This window comes from Aquarana catesbeiana, linkage group LG08 (assembly GCF_042186555.1).
Source record: "Aquarana catesbeiana isolate 2022-GZ linkage group LG08, ASM4218655v1, whole genome shotgun sequence".
Taxonomy (NCBI): domain Eukaryota; kingdom Metazoa; phylum Chordata; class Amphibia; order Anura; family Ranidae; genus Aquarana; species Aquarana catesbeiana.
This window is the reverse complement of record NC_133331.1, coordinates 148,698,274-148,714,420: the sequence shown is the minus strand read 5'-3', so window position 1 is coordinate 148,714,420 and position 16,147 is coordinate 148,698,274. Positions and strand designations below refer to the sequence as shown.

The 16,147-nt window shown below is 42.4% G+C and overlaps 1 protein-coding gene across 1 annotated transcript in view; it reads right to left on the bottom strand.

Moving 5' to 3' along the window:
- Positions 1 to 16,147, bottom strand: part of ASCC1 (activating signal cointegrator 1 complex subunit 1) — a 441,223-nt gene that overhangs the window by 267,217 nt on the left and 157,859 nt on the right. The window contains exon 6 of the mRNA XM_073596562.1: positions 6,608 to 6,744. Coding sequence (XP_073452663.1) covers positions 6,608 to 6,744 — 137 coding nt within the window. The remainder of the gene's footprint in view (positions 1 to 6,607; positions 6,745 to 16,147) is intronic.

Sequence of the window (16,147 nt, the reverse complement as noted above, 5' to 3'; positions counted from 1 at the left end):
TTGATTGCCCCCTAGTTAACCCTTTCACCACTGATCACCGATTAACTGTTACGGGTGACGCTGGTTAGTTCGTTTATTTTTTATAGTGTCAGGGCACCCGCCGTTTATTACCGAATAAAGGTTTAGCCCCCTGATCGCCCGGCGGTGATATGCGTCGCCCCAGGCAGCGTCAGATTAGCGCCAGTACCGCTAACACCCACGCACGCAGCATACGCCTCCCTTAGTGGTATAGTATCTGTACGGATCAATATCTGATCCGATCAGATCTATAATAGCGTCCCCAGCAGTTTAGGGTTCCCAAAAACGCAGTGTTAGCGGGATCAGCCCAGATACCTGCTAGCACCTGCGTTTTGCCCCTCCGCCCGGCCCAGCCCAGCCCAGCCCACCCAAGTGCAGTATCGATCGATCACTGTCACTTACAAAACACTAAACACATAACTGCAGCGTTCGCAGAGTCAGGCCTGATCCCTGCGATCGCTAACAGTTTTTTTGCTAGCATTTTGGTGAACTGGCAAGCACCAGCCCCAGGCAGCGTCAGGTTAGTGCCAGTACCGCTAACACCCACGCACGCACCGTACACCTCCCTTAGTGGTATAGTATCTGATCGGATCAATATCTGATCCGATCAGATCTATACTAGCATCCCCAGCAGTTTAGGGTTCCCAAAAACGCAGTGTTAGTGGGATCAGCCCAGATACCTGCTAGCACCTGCGTTTTGCCCCTCCGCCCAGCCCACCCAAGTGCAGTATCGATCGATCACTATCACACACAAAACACTAAACACATAACTGCAGCATTCGCAGAGTCAGGCCTGATCCCTGCGATCGCTAACAGTTTTTTTGGTAGCGTTTTGGTGAACTGGCAAGCACCAGCCCCAGGCAGCGTCAGGTTAGTTCCAGTACCGCTAACACCCACGCATGCACCGTACACCTCCCTTAGTGGTATAGTATCTGAACGGATCAATATCTGATCCGATCAGATCTATACTAGTGTCCCCAGCAGTTTAGGGTTTCCAAAAACGCAGTGTTAGCGGGATCAGCCCAGATACCTGCTAGCACCTGCGTTTTGCCCCTCCGCCCGGCCCAGCCCACCCAAGTGCAGTATCGATCGATCACTGTCACTTACAAAACACCTGATCCCTGCGGTCGCTAACAGTTTTTTTGGTAGCGTTTTGGTGAACTGGCAAGCACCAGTGGCCTAGTACACCCCGGTCGTAGTCAAACCAGCACCGTAGTCAAACCAGTGGTCCCATAAGTGCAGTTCAAGCTGGTGAGGTGGCAAGCACAAGTAGTGTCCTGCTGCCACCAAGAAGAAGACAAACAGGCCGTCGTGCCCATAATGCCCTTCCTGCTGCATTCGCCAATCCTAATTGGGAACCCACCACTTCTGCAGCGCCCGTACTTCCCCCATTCACATCCTCAACCAAATGCAGTCGGCTGCATGAGAGGCATTTTCTTTATGTCCTCCCGAGTACCCCTACCCAATGAACCCCCCCCCAAAAAAGATGTCATGTCTGCAGCAAGCGCGGATATAGGCGTGACACCCGCTATTATTGTCCCTCCTGTCCTGACAATCCTGGTCTTTGCATTGGTGAATGTTTTGAACGCTACCATTCACTAGTTGAGTATTAGCGTAGGGTACAGCATTGCACAGACTAGGCACACTTTCACAGGGTCTCCCAAGATGCCATCGCATTTTGAGAGACCCGAACCTGGAACCGGTTACAGTTATAAAAGTTAGTTACAAAAAAAAGTGTAAAAAAAAAATAATATATATAAAATAAAAAAAAATAGTTGTCGTTTTATTGTTCTCTCTCTCTATTGTTCTGCTCTTTTTTACTGTATTCTATTCTGCAATGTTTTATTGTTATTATGTTTTATCATGTTTGCTTTTCAGGTATGCAATTTTTTTTACTTTACCGTTTACTGTGTTTTATTGTTAACCATTTTTTTGTCTTCAGGTACGCCATTCACGACTTTGAGTGGTTATACCAGAATGATGCCTGCAGGTTTAGGTATCATCTTGGTATCATTCTTTTCAGCCAGCGGTCGGCTTTCATGTAAAAGCAATCCTAGTGGCTAATTAGCCTCTAGACTGCTTTTACAAGCAGTGGGAGGGAATGCCCCCCCCCACCGTCTTCCGTGTTTTTCTCTGGCTCTCCTGTCTCAACAGGGAACCTGAGAATGCAGCCGGTGATTCAGCCAGCTGACCATAGAGCTGATCAGAGACCAGAGTGGCTCCAAACATCTCTATGGCCTAAGAAACCGGAAGCTACGAGCATTTCATGACTTAGATTTCGCCGGATGTAAACAGCGCCATTGGGAAATTGGGAAAGCATTTTATCACACCGATCTTGGTGTGGTCAGATGCTTTGAGGGCAGAGGAGAGATCTAGGGTCTAATAGACCCCAATTTTTTCAAAAAAGAGTACCTGTCACTACCTATTGCTATCATAGGGGATATTTACATTCCCTGAGATAACAATAAAAATGATTAAAAAAAAAAAAAATGAAAGGAACAGTTTAAAAATAAGATAAAAAAGCAAAAAAATAATAAAGAAAAAAAAAAAAAAAAAAGCACCCCTGTCCCCCCCTGCTCTCGCGCAAAGGCGAACGCAAGCCTCGGTCTGGCGTCAAATGTAAACAGCAATTGCACCATGCATGTGAGGTGTCACCGCGAACGTCAGATCGAGGGCAGTAATTTTAGCAGTAGACCTCCTCTGTAAATCTAAAGTGGTATCCTGTAAAGGCTTTTAAAGGCTTTTAAAAATGTATTTAGTTTGTCGCCACTGCACGTTTGTGCACAATTTTAAACCATGTCATGTTTGGTATCCATGTACTCGGCCTAAGATCATCTTTTTTATTTCATCAAACATTTGGGCAATATAGTGTGTTTTAGTGCATTAAAATTTAAAAAAGTGTGTTTTTCCCCCAAAAATGCGTTTGAAAAATCGCTGCGCAAATACTGTGTGAAAAAAAAAATGAAACACCCAACATTTTAATCTGTAGGGCATTTGCTTTAAAAAAATATATAATGTTTGGGGGTTCAAAGTAATTTTCTTGCAAAAAAAATTAATTTTTTCATGTAAACAAAAAGTGTCAGAAAGGGCTTTGTCTTTAAGTGGTCAGAAGAGTGGGTGATGTGTGACATAAGCTTCTAAATGTTGTGCATAAAATGCCAGGACAGTTCAAACCCCCCCCCCAAATGACCCCATTTTGGAAAGTAGACACCCCAAGCTATTTGCTGAGAGTCATGTCGAGTCCATGGAATATTTTATATTGTGACACAAGTTGCGGGAAAGAGACAAATTTTTTTTTTTTTTGCACAAAGTTGTCACTAAATGATATATTGCTCAAACATGCCATGAGAATATGTGAAATTACACCCCAAAATACATTCTGTTGCTTCTCCTGAGTACGGGGATACCACGTGTGAGACTTTTTGGGAGCCTAGCCGCGTACGGGACCCCGAAAACCAAGCACCGCCTTCAGGCTTTCTAAGGGCGTAAATTTTTGATTTCACTCTTCACTGCCTATCACAGTTTCGGAGGCCATGGAATGCCCAGGTGGCACAAAACCCCCCCAAATGACCCTATTTTGTAAAGTAGACACCCCAAGCTATTTGCTGAGAGGTATAGTGAGTATTTTGCAGACCTCATTTTTTGTCACAAAGTTTTGAAAATTGAAAAAAGAAAAAAAAATGTTTTTTCTTGTCTTTCTTCATTTTCAAAAACAGAGCTGCAAAATACTCACCATGCCTCTCAGAAAATAGCTTGGGGTGTCTACTTTCCAAAATGGGGTCATTTGGGGGGGTTTTGTGCCACCTGGGCATTCCATGGCCTTCGAAACTGTGATAGGCAGTAAAGAGTGAAATCAAAAATTTACACCCTTAGAAATCCTAAAGGCGGTGATTGGTTTTCGGGGCCCCGTACGTGGCTAGGCTCCCAAAAAGTCCCACACATGTGGTATTCCCATACTCAGGAGAAGCAGCTAAATGTATTTTGGGGTGCAATTCCACATATGCCCATGGCCTGTGTGAGCAATATATCATTTAGTGACAACTTTGTGCAAAAAAAAAAAAAAAATTTTGTCACTTTCCCGCAACTTGTGTCAAAAAATAAAATATTCCATGGAATCAACATGCCTCTCAGCAAATAGCTTGGGGTGTCTACTTTCCAAAATGGGGTCATTTGGGGGGGGGGGATGTTGCTATCTGGGCATTTTATGGGCTTCAAAACTGTGATAGGTAGTGAGGAGTGAAATCAAAAATTTACGCCCTTAGAAATCCTGAAGGCGGTGATTGGTTTTCGGGGCCCCGTACGCGGCTAGGCTCCCAAAAAGTCCCACACATGTGGTATCCCCGTACTCAGGAGAAGCAGCTAAATTTATTTTAGGGTGCAATTCCACATAGACCCATGGCCTGTGTGAGCAATATATCATTTAGTGACAACTTTTTGTAAATATTTTATTTTTTATTTTTTTGTCATTATTCAATCACTTGGGACAAAAAAATAAATATTCAATGGGTTCAACATGCCTCTCAGCAATTTCCTTGGGGTGTCTACTTTCCAAAATGGGGTCATTTGGGGGGGGGGTTTGTACTGCCCTGCCATTTTAGCACCTCAAGAAATGACATAGGCAGTCATAAACTAAAAGCTGTGTAAATTCCAGAAAATGTACCCTAGTTTGTAGACGCTATAACTTTTGCGCAAACCAATAAATATACACTTATTGACTTTTTTTTTACCAAAGACATGTGGCCGAATACATTTTGGCCTAAATGTATGACTAAAATTGAGTTTATTGGATTTTTTTTATAACAAACAGTAGAAAATATAATTTTTTTTCATAATTTTCATTCTTTTTCCGTTTATAGCGCAAAAAATAAAAACGGCAGAGGTGATCAAATACCATCAAAAGAAAGCTCTATTTGTGGGAAGAAAAGGACACAAATTTCGTTTGGGTACAGCATTGCATGACCGCGCAATTAGCAGTTAAAGCGATGCAGTGCCAAATTGGAAAAAGTCCTCTGGTCCTTAGGCAGCATAATGGTCCGGGGCTGAAGTGGTTAATTAGATCATAATATCATTGGATTAAGTAGAGGAATTCTATCAAATTTTAAATTGGACTGTCTCTTATTTATATTGAAATTATTTTTTTGTAATAAGCATAGCTAGCAAAATTTCCGTGTTACCCACTCAGAGAATGCTTACAGTATGGCAGCATGATAGCTAGGCACTAAGTACTCTTACCTTGTAATACAAATATGCCAAATTATGACCCTAATAAAATAATAAACTTGATGGTGGACCTAAACATTAAAGTGACCATGCCATTTCATTAATTATGGTTTATGCATGTCTTATTGTCTCAGTGATTGATTCACATCACAACTTCATTGATACCTTTTTATTTTTTGTATGATTTATGGTTTTGCTAATCACTGACCCCACAAATGCAGCCATGCATTGCATGTGTGGGGGCAGTGATGAGCAAAACCATAAATCATACACAAAAGAAAAAGGTATCAATAAAGTTGTGATGTGAATCAATCACTGAGACAATAAGACATTCATAAACCATAATTAATGAAATGGCATACATTGTCGTTTGGGGGGACGTTATGGGGACATTGTCTATCTCTTGCATCATTTCCGCAGTCTCTGACCATCTCCTGTAGTAGGTCTGCAGTCTGACCATCTCCTGTAGTAGGTCTGCAGTCTCTGACCATCTCCTGTATTATGTCTGCAGTCTCTGACCATCTCCGGTATCATGTCTGCAGTCTCTGACCATCTCCTGTACTGTGTCTGCAGTCTCTGACCATCTCCTGTAGTATGTCTGCAGTCTCTGACCATCTCCTGTAGTAGGTCTGCAGTCTCTGACCATCTCCTGTATTATGTCTGCAATCTCTGACCATCTCCTGTATTATGTCTGCAGTCTCTGACCATCTCCTGTACTGTGTCTGCAGTCTCTGACCATCGCCTGTAGTATGTCTGCAGTCTCTAATCATCTCCTGTATTATGTCTGCAGTCTCTGACCATCTCCTGTAGTAGGTCTGCAGTCTCTGACCATCTCCTGTAGTAGGTTTGCAGTCTCTGACCATCTCTTGTATTATGTCTGCAGTCTCTGACCATCTCCTGTACTTCATGACGTTTTTCAGTATCTTAAAAGTCCCTTAGTCTTTTTCTCCTAATTTTGTTTGAAAATATACAGCCAATGCGGTTTCACCTACAAAAGGTGGACACAGTTCATAAAATGCAATGACAGCATTTTTTCAAGAAGGTTGTGTACTGGGGTTAATTTTGTCATATATATGACTCAGAGAGACTTTAAAAAGTGTAATGTCCAATTATATGAAAACTTACAGTAATATTCTATTACCATAGAAAGTCTAAAGGTCATAAGCAGAGAGCTTGTACTCGTTAGAGACAAAACTTCAAGGCGACTTTTTGTATCTCTGCTATTATGCTGGCTATAAGCAATGTTAGTATTCCTTACAAATGCTGAAGAAATGGCATTACAGAGAACAAGTTGACAGAATCACAAAAGCACCTCAAAAAGTCCTTTGCAATTTTATGTCATGGGTATAATAAAAGATAATACACTCACTCCAGAAATTCCCCTTTGCACTTCTGTAACAGCTGGCATGCCTGATCCACTTCATTTTCATTCAGCAAAACCAGTGTTCCTATTGTCAAGTGGAGTTTTGATGGGTTCTGGAAAATGGTGCTTTCCACCCCACGATCCTGTGAAAAAGAAAAATAACAGAAATCAAAACGCACTTTTTGTAAATTATTTTCTTCAACGGGTTTGGAATACAGTTGAAACAGTTTTTATAAACTTCAAGCAAAATGACAGAAATGGCAACACAAGTGCACATTCCAAAGAATCCTAACATACAAAATCATGTGCTGAATAACAGTCTCTTTACGATTACAATATTGAGGTTCGCAACCGTGTTTCCTTTTTTCTTTTCTTTTTTTTATAGCAGAGGAAGGCTAAGGAGAAAAGTGAAAGATGAAAAAAAGGATATAGAAAAAAAGGAGGAGGGGGAGAGGTACTCTGTATTTGTGGCAGCCATCACACTCCCTATCTCTAGGTGAAGGAGGAGCCGCAGGTCTCAATCCTGGTGATCCTCCAAAGATTGGTTAGGTATCGGGAATAATGTTTTTTTGTATTCCTCGGGAATAAGTATAGTCTATCAAGTAGAACTATTTATTTTGAAATGTCACCTTTTGGTGCTTCACGAAGACCATCAAATCTTCCATATATTGGATGTTGTTCATTTTGGAAAAGGATTTGAGAGATTAGGGAGCATCCAGCTTTCAGAGGGAGTTGAAAATTTTGGGAGCATTAAAGCATAATTTAACTCCCAAAAGGGAGTAAGATCAGTTTGAAGCCTAAGTGCAGCCAAAATCAAAAACAGAAAAATCAGCAGAAGGGACATAACTTACAGTCAGTAGGATGTCTACCTTGTGTTGATTCTTCTGCTGTTTCTTAATTCTCCTCCATCCTGACCCACCCCCACAATATTCCAGAGTGCCGGGGGTTATTACCACTAAGGGGCTGTCACAGGCTCTCATCAAAAGAGCCTGACTCTGCCTGCCCTTTCCTCCCATCTGTTCCATTCATATAAGCCATACCACGGTTTCTATAAATGAAACAGGATCTAGAAATGGAGGATGGGTGAGAGATCGATAGCTCTGCGTCCTCCATTCACAGATCATTTTTGAAGACAACCAGGGATGTATAAAGCTTACGCAATCAGAACGGGTCAATCCTAGGACCAAACACATCGACGTCAAGTGTCCCCTACTGAGGGACAATCAATAGCAAGGTGTTATTGACATTCAATATTGCCCGTTAGAGGAGTTAACTGCCGATGCACTCACCAAACCTTTATTGAAGGAATGTCATAGCTATTTCCAGAAGAAGCTGACTATAATTTGACAAAGCACATGCTGTTGAGAAGGGGTGTTGAAAGAATAACAGCATGTAATGTAAAGTACTGTGAATTATATATATGCATTATATCTGTTTATACCAGCAGGTGGCTCTGCAATGTTATAGCATGAATTCTATGATATAATGTAATCAGAGGAAGTACCATCCTTACTGTGTTATGTGTACTCGTTTGTGTTCTCTTCCTGTTCTATGATAAAGACATGCTTTGATATCCTCCATGAAAGTAAAGGTATAAGCTGCATAAAACAAGCTTCCTACGCATGATTCAATAACCTGCTAACATCGGATGTTGTTCATTTTGGAAAACCATAATTTGAGAGAAGAGGGAACATCCAGCTTTTAGAGGGAGTTGCAAATTTTGGAAGCATTAAAGCATAATTTAACTCCCAAAAGGGAGTAAGATCAGTTTAAAGCCTAAGTGCAACCAAGATCAAAAACAGAAAAATCAGCAGAAGGGGCATAACTTACAGTCAGTAGGATGTCTCCCTTGTGTTGATTCTTCTGCTGTATTTTTATTCTCCTCTGTCCTGCCCCACCCCCACAATATTCCAGGGTGCCAGGGGTTAATACCACTAAGGGGCTGTCACAGGCTCTCATCAAGAGAGCCTGACTCTTCCTGCCCTTTCCTCCCATCTGTTCCAGTCATATAAGCCATATCACAGCTTCTATAAATGAAACAGAATCTAGAAATGAAGAACGGGTGAGAGAATTATAGCTCTGCGTCCTCCATTCACAGTTCATGTTTCAAAAATAAATGCCATAGTGCAGCTTCTATAAATGGTGGAGCGGGACGGGAAGGGCAAGCATAGTCACGCTCTCTTGATGAAAGCCTGTGACAGCCCTTTTGGTTGTATTAACTCCCACTGCACTGGAAGATTATGGCGGTGAGGGTGGCAAGGAACAGGACAGAGGAGAATTACTATTAACAGTAGAGAAATCAGCACAAGGGACACATCCCTTGTACTGATTTTTCTTTCTTTGATTTTTGGCTGCACTAATGCTTTAAAACAAACACCCCCAAGGCAGAATTGTTTGGGGGGTTTTTTCAGTTTATTTATAACAATTGTGCTTTTTGCCCAGCTCAACCACCTTCATTCTGGCCAAGGCCAGAAGTACAGTGAAGACGGAAAGTATTCAGACCCCCTTAAATTTTTCACTCTTTGTTATATTGCAGCCATTTGCTAAAATCATTTAAGTTTTGTATTTAGTATTTTTTTTCCTCATTAATGTACACACAGCACCCCATATTGACAGAAAAACACAGAATTGTTGACATTTTTGCAAATTTATTAAAAAAGAAAAACTGAAATATCACATAGTCCTAAGTATTCAGACCCTTTGCTCAGTATTTAGTAGAAGCACCCTTTTGATCTAATACAGCCATGAGTCTTTTTGGGAAAGATGCAACAAGTTTTTCACACCTGGATTTGGGGATTCTCTGCCATTCCCCCTTTGCAGATCCTCTCCAGTTCTGTCAGGTTGGATGGTAAACGTTGGTGGACAGCCATTTTTAGGTCTCTCCAGAGATGCTCAATTGGGTTTAAGTCAGGGCTCTGGCTGGGCCATTCAAGAACAGTCACAGAGTTGTTGTGAAGCCACTCCTTCGTTATTTTAGCTGTGTGCTTTGGGTCATTGTCTTGTTGGAAGGTAAACCTTCGGCCCAGTCTGAGGTCCTGAGCACTCTGGAGAAGGTTTTCGTCCAGGATATCCCTGTACTTGGCCGCATTCATCTTTCCCTCAATTGCAACCAGTTGTCCTGTCACTGCAGGTGATGAGCAGTGCCTGGTTTTCTCCACACATACCGCTTAGAATTAAGGCCAAAATGTTCTATCTTGGTCTCCTCAGACCAGAGAATCTTATTTCTCACCATCTTGGAGTGCTTCAGGTGTTTTTTACAAACGCCATGTGGGCTTTCATGTGTCTTACACTGAGGAGAGGCTTCCGTCGGGCCACTCTGCCATAAAGCCCTGACTGGTGGAGGGCTGCAGTGATGGTTGATTTTCTACATCTTTCTCCCATCTCCCGACTGCATCTCTGGAGCTCAGCTACAGTGATCTTTGGGTTCTTCTTCACCTCTCTCACCAAGGCTCTTCTCCCCCCCGATATCTCTGTTTGGCCAGATGGCCAGCTCTAGGAAGGGATCTGGTCGTCCCAAACGTCTTACATTTAAGGATTATGGAGGCCACTGTGCTCTTAGGAACCTTAAGTGTAGCAGAAATTTTTTTGTAACCTCGGCCAGATCTGTGCCTTGCCACAATTCTGTCTGAGCTCTTCAGGCAGTTCCTTTGACCTCATGATTCTCATTTGCTCTGACATGCACTGTGAGCTGCAAGGTCTTATATAGACAGGTTTGTGGCTTTCCTAATCAAGTCCAATCAGTATAAATAAACACAGCTGGACTCAAATGAAGGTGTAGAAGGATGATCAGAAGAAATGGACAGCACCTGAGTTGAATATATAAGTGTCACAGTAAAGGGTCTGAATACTTAGGACCATGTGATATTTCAGTTTTTCTTTTTTTAATAAATCTGCAAAAATGTCAACAATTCTGTGTTTTTCTGTCAATATGGGGTGCTGTGTGTACATTAATGAGGAAAAAAATGAACATAAATGATTTTAGCAAATGGCTGCAATATAACAAAGAGTGAAAAATTTAAGGGGGTCTAAATACTTTCCGTCCCCGCTGTAAGTATACCTGGTCCTGCGTGCTCCTGGTATATTTACTGTCCATATCTCCCAGGAGGCTGCAAGTTCAAGCATGCAAGAGCTGTTACAGAGGTTCCATTACAAAACACACAACCATCATAAACAAGGATTTCCCTGAAAATTTCCTTAAAACTGAACTCCAAACTGAACTCAGCCCAAGCATATTCCTAGGTTCTGGTGGATGCCCAGGAGGCTGGGCTACAATCTTTATAATCCTGAAGTAAACATGGAGCATAATATGATGTTTCAAAGCTGTATACCTGCCTTTCACTTTAAAAGGGATGATGCAGTGGAAGGCAGTTAGCGTCTGATGAGGAAACATCAAAACAGAAAATGCAAATGGGGTGTATTCTTTGTTTCCATTGCAATCCTTTTCAATATTAAAGTGGATGTAAACCCACTTTTTTTTTTTTTTTATCATACTGTAGAGTATAAGATTTCCTATCATTTGAGCCCAGTCTTGCCACACAGAGTTAATCCAGCTCTGAGCAATCCTCTTTTATTTTTCAGTGAGATAAATCTTGACAAACTGAGAAAAACTTTGTCAAATACTCCCCCTTGCTGTGAGTGACAGGTGATTTACATATCTTGTGCACTAGCCTTAGAGACATGCAGTATTTTTTAATTCCCTCCCACTCCTTTGTTCAGCATCTCTGCAAGGGTTGGCTGTTCCACACCTCAGCATGATTTGGCATGCTGAAGTCATGTGGTTACTTTCCTGTCTTTTCACTGGATGTTAGAGATCATAGCAGAAGTTCAGTGTTAGAAATACACAGGAGAAAATGCATATTGAAAAGGGGAGTGTAGATGTGGGTGGGGAGTCTACTGACATCACGACTCCGCCCACTGAGCTCCAGACAACAGACCCACCCACAGAATATGCAGTTTTTCGGGTCTAATAACAGACAGAGGGGAGACATTTGACAGATAAAGATACATGCAGGAGGCATGTATATCCTTATAGATAACTCCTATGGCAGTAGTTTAGAGAGGATGACATTGGGTTTACATCCACTTTAATCAAAGTATAGATGAACCAAAGCTGCTACCTTACCCACTAACTATCATTCTCCCTATAAGATAAAGTCGGTCATTAAATCCAGTTACATATTATTTTAAAATGATTATGAACAACTAGCATAACAACTAGGGGCGCTGAAATTAATCGCTGCATCGCGATTCGGGTGTCCCCGATGTGGCATCGATGCATGCGATCGGAAGAATTGATTTCTTGCCCCGCCCCTCCCGGGAGAGCGCTCCGTGCATATAGCTGTTACTTGTGTTTATGCCGCTCATGTGACTCCTGGCCCGCCTTGCTCCTCTCACGTCTCTCCTGATGTCAGCCCCGCCCACTGACTGGAGCTATCAGGTCAAAAGGGAGGCGGGCGGGGCTGACATCAGGAGAGACGTGAGAGGAGGGAGGCGGGCTGGGAGTCACATGAGCGGCATATACACAACAGCTATATGCACGGATCGCTCTCCTGGGAGAATTCCCTGCTGACCTCAGGAGAGACGTGAGATGCAAAAACACCGGTGGCTGGAATGGAGATCGGGGGGAGATGGTGAGCAGGCAGATCGCCCTTCTCATTACAGGCTGCCATGGTCAGAGGGACAGCAATGACACGTTTCTTCAAGTAAGTTCCCTCAAATGATCCTCTATCGCCCGTGTGCGCCTGCCTGGCCACGCCCCCTTATCACTAGGCAACTCAGTGTTTACAGCTTTACCAGGGAGACCAGCAGCTGGGGCCCGCAGAACGGCCACCAGCACCGGCAGAGCAGCATGTAAGTACAGAGGGGGAGGGGGGTGCTGTGATCCGGGGACACAGGGAGGAGTCCGGGCATGTAGGAATCTGATGTGTCACCTGTGATGAGTAATGTCATTGTCACTGCGGGGGAATGGGCTGCAAGGAGGAGAAATATAGACAGGAGGAGCAATGGTGTGATATCTTTCTGAATGTGATGACAGCTCAGGAGGGGACACAGGACACCATTAGATTGTCAGAAACAAAAACACAAATGTCTGCTCTTATTATTAATCCCAGTATGATGCTGGGGTGACACACACTGTGTATTGCTTTCTTTTACCAGTCTGACCATCTGTCAGGTTGTGTCACAATCACCATTCAGCTGATCTACATAACCTAACACAAGTCCATATCATAGAATTGTCTTCTATGTGCCTTCACACCACAACTCTGCATTATTGTCCGCAGTCTTTGACCATCTCCTGTAGCATGTCCATTGTCTCTGATCATCTCCTGTATTATGTCCGCAGTCTCTGACCATCTCCTGTATTATGTCCGCAGTCTCTGACCATCTCCTGTATTATGTCTGCATTCTCTGACCATCTCCTGTATTATGTCTGCAGTCTCTGACCATCTCCTGTATTATGTCTGCAGTCTCTGACTATCTCCTGTATTATTCTGCAGTCTGACTATCTCCTGTACCATGTTCGCAGTCTCTGACCATCTCCTGTACTATGTCCGCAGTCTCTCACCATCTCCTGTACTATGTCTGCAGTCTCTGACCATCTCCTGTAGCATGTCTGCAGTCTCTGACCATCTCCTGTAGCATCTCTGCAGTCTCTGACCATCTCCTGTAGCATGTCTGCAGTCTCTGATCATCTCCTGTAGCATGTTTGCAGTCTCTGATCATCTCCTGTAGTAGGTCTGCAGTCTCTGACCATCTCCTGTAGTATGTCTGCAGTCTCTGACCATCTTCTTTAGTATTTTGGAGGAGAGCCTGGAGCACCTCTGCTGTCTCTTTTTTTCTTAAGAACAGATAGAATTAAAAAAATGGAGTTCTCCTGACTACTTGAATTTTTTTTTATGAAAACCATGCGCACTTGCGCTGTAATCGTGATGCATCGTGATGCATCACGGAATCGGATCGAATCCTTGACATAATCATAATCTAATGGAATCGTGAGGCCAGTGAAGATGCGCACCCCTAATAACAACCTGAATCTTCCCTAATATCAGCCTTCTGTAATGTTATGCATAGCAGTGTTCAGACAGTGAGAGCAGCCCTCTAAGCCAATCAAGACTCTAAAGCTAAAACTGACAACCTAACCCTAACTATAAAATTGGCTTGGGTAATTTTATTCAATTTTTTTAACCTTATGGGTTTTAAACTGATGCTTTATATCAGCCCCCATCCCACAACAGAGATACTGTGCTTATTGTTGTATTGTGGTGTGAATAAACATTACTGCTTTGCTGGGCTGCTTTCTAGCCCCATGAAACATCTACTAGTCATGTTGCAGATACATATCTTTGGAAGAAGATGGACACAACTGGCTGCAAGACTTTCTAATGAAGAGGCAATAAAAATAAAAATCTTCTGTTCATGTATTTGGTTATATTTCTGGATTCCAAAATACAAAAATGAGCTATAATAAAAACAAATGCTAACATGTGCTTCCACAAGTCATAAAACTCAATTTTGTTTCCAATCAACGAGATATATGTAACAATCTACAGTGTATACAGTATAATACGTCACAAGAATTATGATGCATTGGATGCAGAAACACTACAACTAAAATTTGTAATATTCAAGATAAATCAAGCCTAATTAATGGAAAAATAGAATCTGCTCTCTAATACACTTGGGGGTTAATTTACTAAACCCGAAGAGTGCAAAATCTGGTGCAGCTCTGCATAGAAATCAATCAGGCTCCAGGTTTTTCTGTCAAAGCTTAAAGTGTTACTAAACCCACAACAGTAAAATCAGTCTGTATATGCAGTAAAGCATGCTTGTGATACTCACTGTGGAACCTAAGGGGTTAATCATCTGCATTGTATAAAAAGGCTGTTTGATCCTGTCTTCTCTGAACCTCCCCTTCTTTTACTGTCCCTAATCCATCTGCTGATAGAACAGAGCCTTGGGGGCAATCTGCCCATGCTCAGTTTGCTGTATATAGCTAGAGAGTTTTTTTTTTTTTGGGAGGGTACATGTGATCGGCACAGGGCCAAGTAGCACTGTCCAGACAGAAAGTCAGGGGTTATGCAGCCTCATTAGGACAGACAATGGAGCATGAAAACTTCTACAAGCTTTAACCAGTGCTCAGCTGGAGACTGATAGAAGTCACAAGACTGCTATATACTGCTGATGATAAAAGGTATTTAGCAGATTATAATTACTAAAATAAATGTATTTCCATGTTCTGTGTACCGTGAGAGACCAGATATAGTGAAAACAGGGTCCCAGGTTTAGTAAGACTTTAACTGAACAAGCTGAAGTTAGAAGCTGATTGGCTACCATGCACAGCTGCACCGGATTTTGCACTCTCCAGTTTTAGTAAATCAACCCCTTAGCATGCCCTATGTTCAGTGATATGCTATTTAAAGGTCCATCTTGCTGAAATCTTCAATTGCTGATAAGACAAACAGGAAAAGAATTCTCTTTATGGGATTAGCATGATGTTCATCTATAACATGAGACCTGGAATTCTTGTCTACCCACTATGCATTGTAATCTCTCTGCATCATCAACAGAAATCCACTGAACTGAGCCTTTCTATTCCCCAAGCATGTAAACTTAGTAGTACAGTATCTTCAGAATCTGCTGTATAAAATAATTCCAGACACTTTCTATCTTTCCCCAAACACACAGCCTAAGCAGACTAAACATGTCTTTTACCAATATGCAGATTTAGACTTTAGTCAATAGTTAAAATCAAGCACTCTTCAACATCTCTTCTTACTCTTCCAGAGGAGCAGAGGTGTCCATGACATGCAGGCTCTGACAGCCTGGTTTCACCTTCTCCATGCTGTGCAAGAGGCAAAACAGCCACACCAAATGGGAGAATAACTTGGTCTTGGGGCAGAATTTCACAGAGCAGAGGACATTGCTTTGACCTTCCTCCTCAATTCAGCAATCTATACTGTGCGGCCCTGCCAGATGCAGTACAGCTTTTATTCCAAAATCATCCCCACTAACTCCTCCTAATGCACACATGGACCATGGCCCCATTCATCCCTTTGGGGTGGGCCTTATTCCAGCCATCTATGGTGAGACTATGGTGAGACTATGGCTCACACACAGCAACAAATAGAGGCACAATGCGCGTGTGCTAAGAAAAGGAATCAAAGGGAAAGTTTTCAGAAGAAAGGCTTTACATTATGGGACAGAGCAATACAGTAAGATCAATGGATCAATCAAGGAGGGTAAGCATTTAACACAGCAGACTATACTTGAATGGGGGCATTTAGGTCCAAATTAGGTCCGAAATTTTTTGCCTGAATTGGGACCTGAAACTGAGCCAGACGCACAGGACCCTTCTGCTGTGTGTGCTCCGCAGCCGACCCAGAGATGTGTGAACCTTTTTTATTGAGAGGCGGTCACACTCTCCTGTTATGCGAATTGGATGCGGAGAAACCACATCCAAGTTGCATAAGTGTAAACCCAGCCTCAAATTACTTCCTTTTACTTACCTTCATGTTAAAAAATTACCATGAATAATCCACAACATTG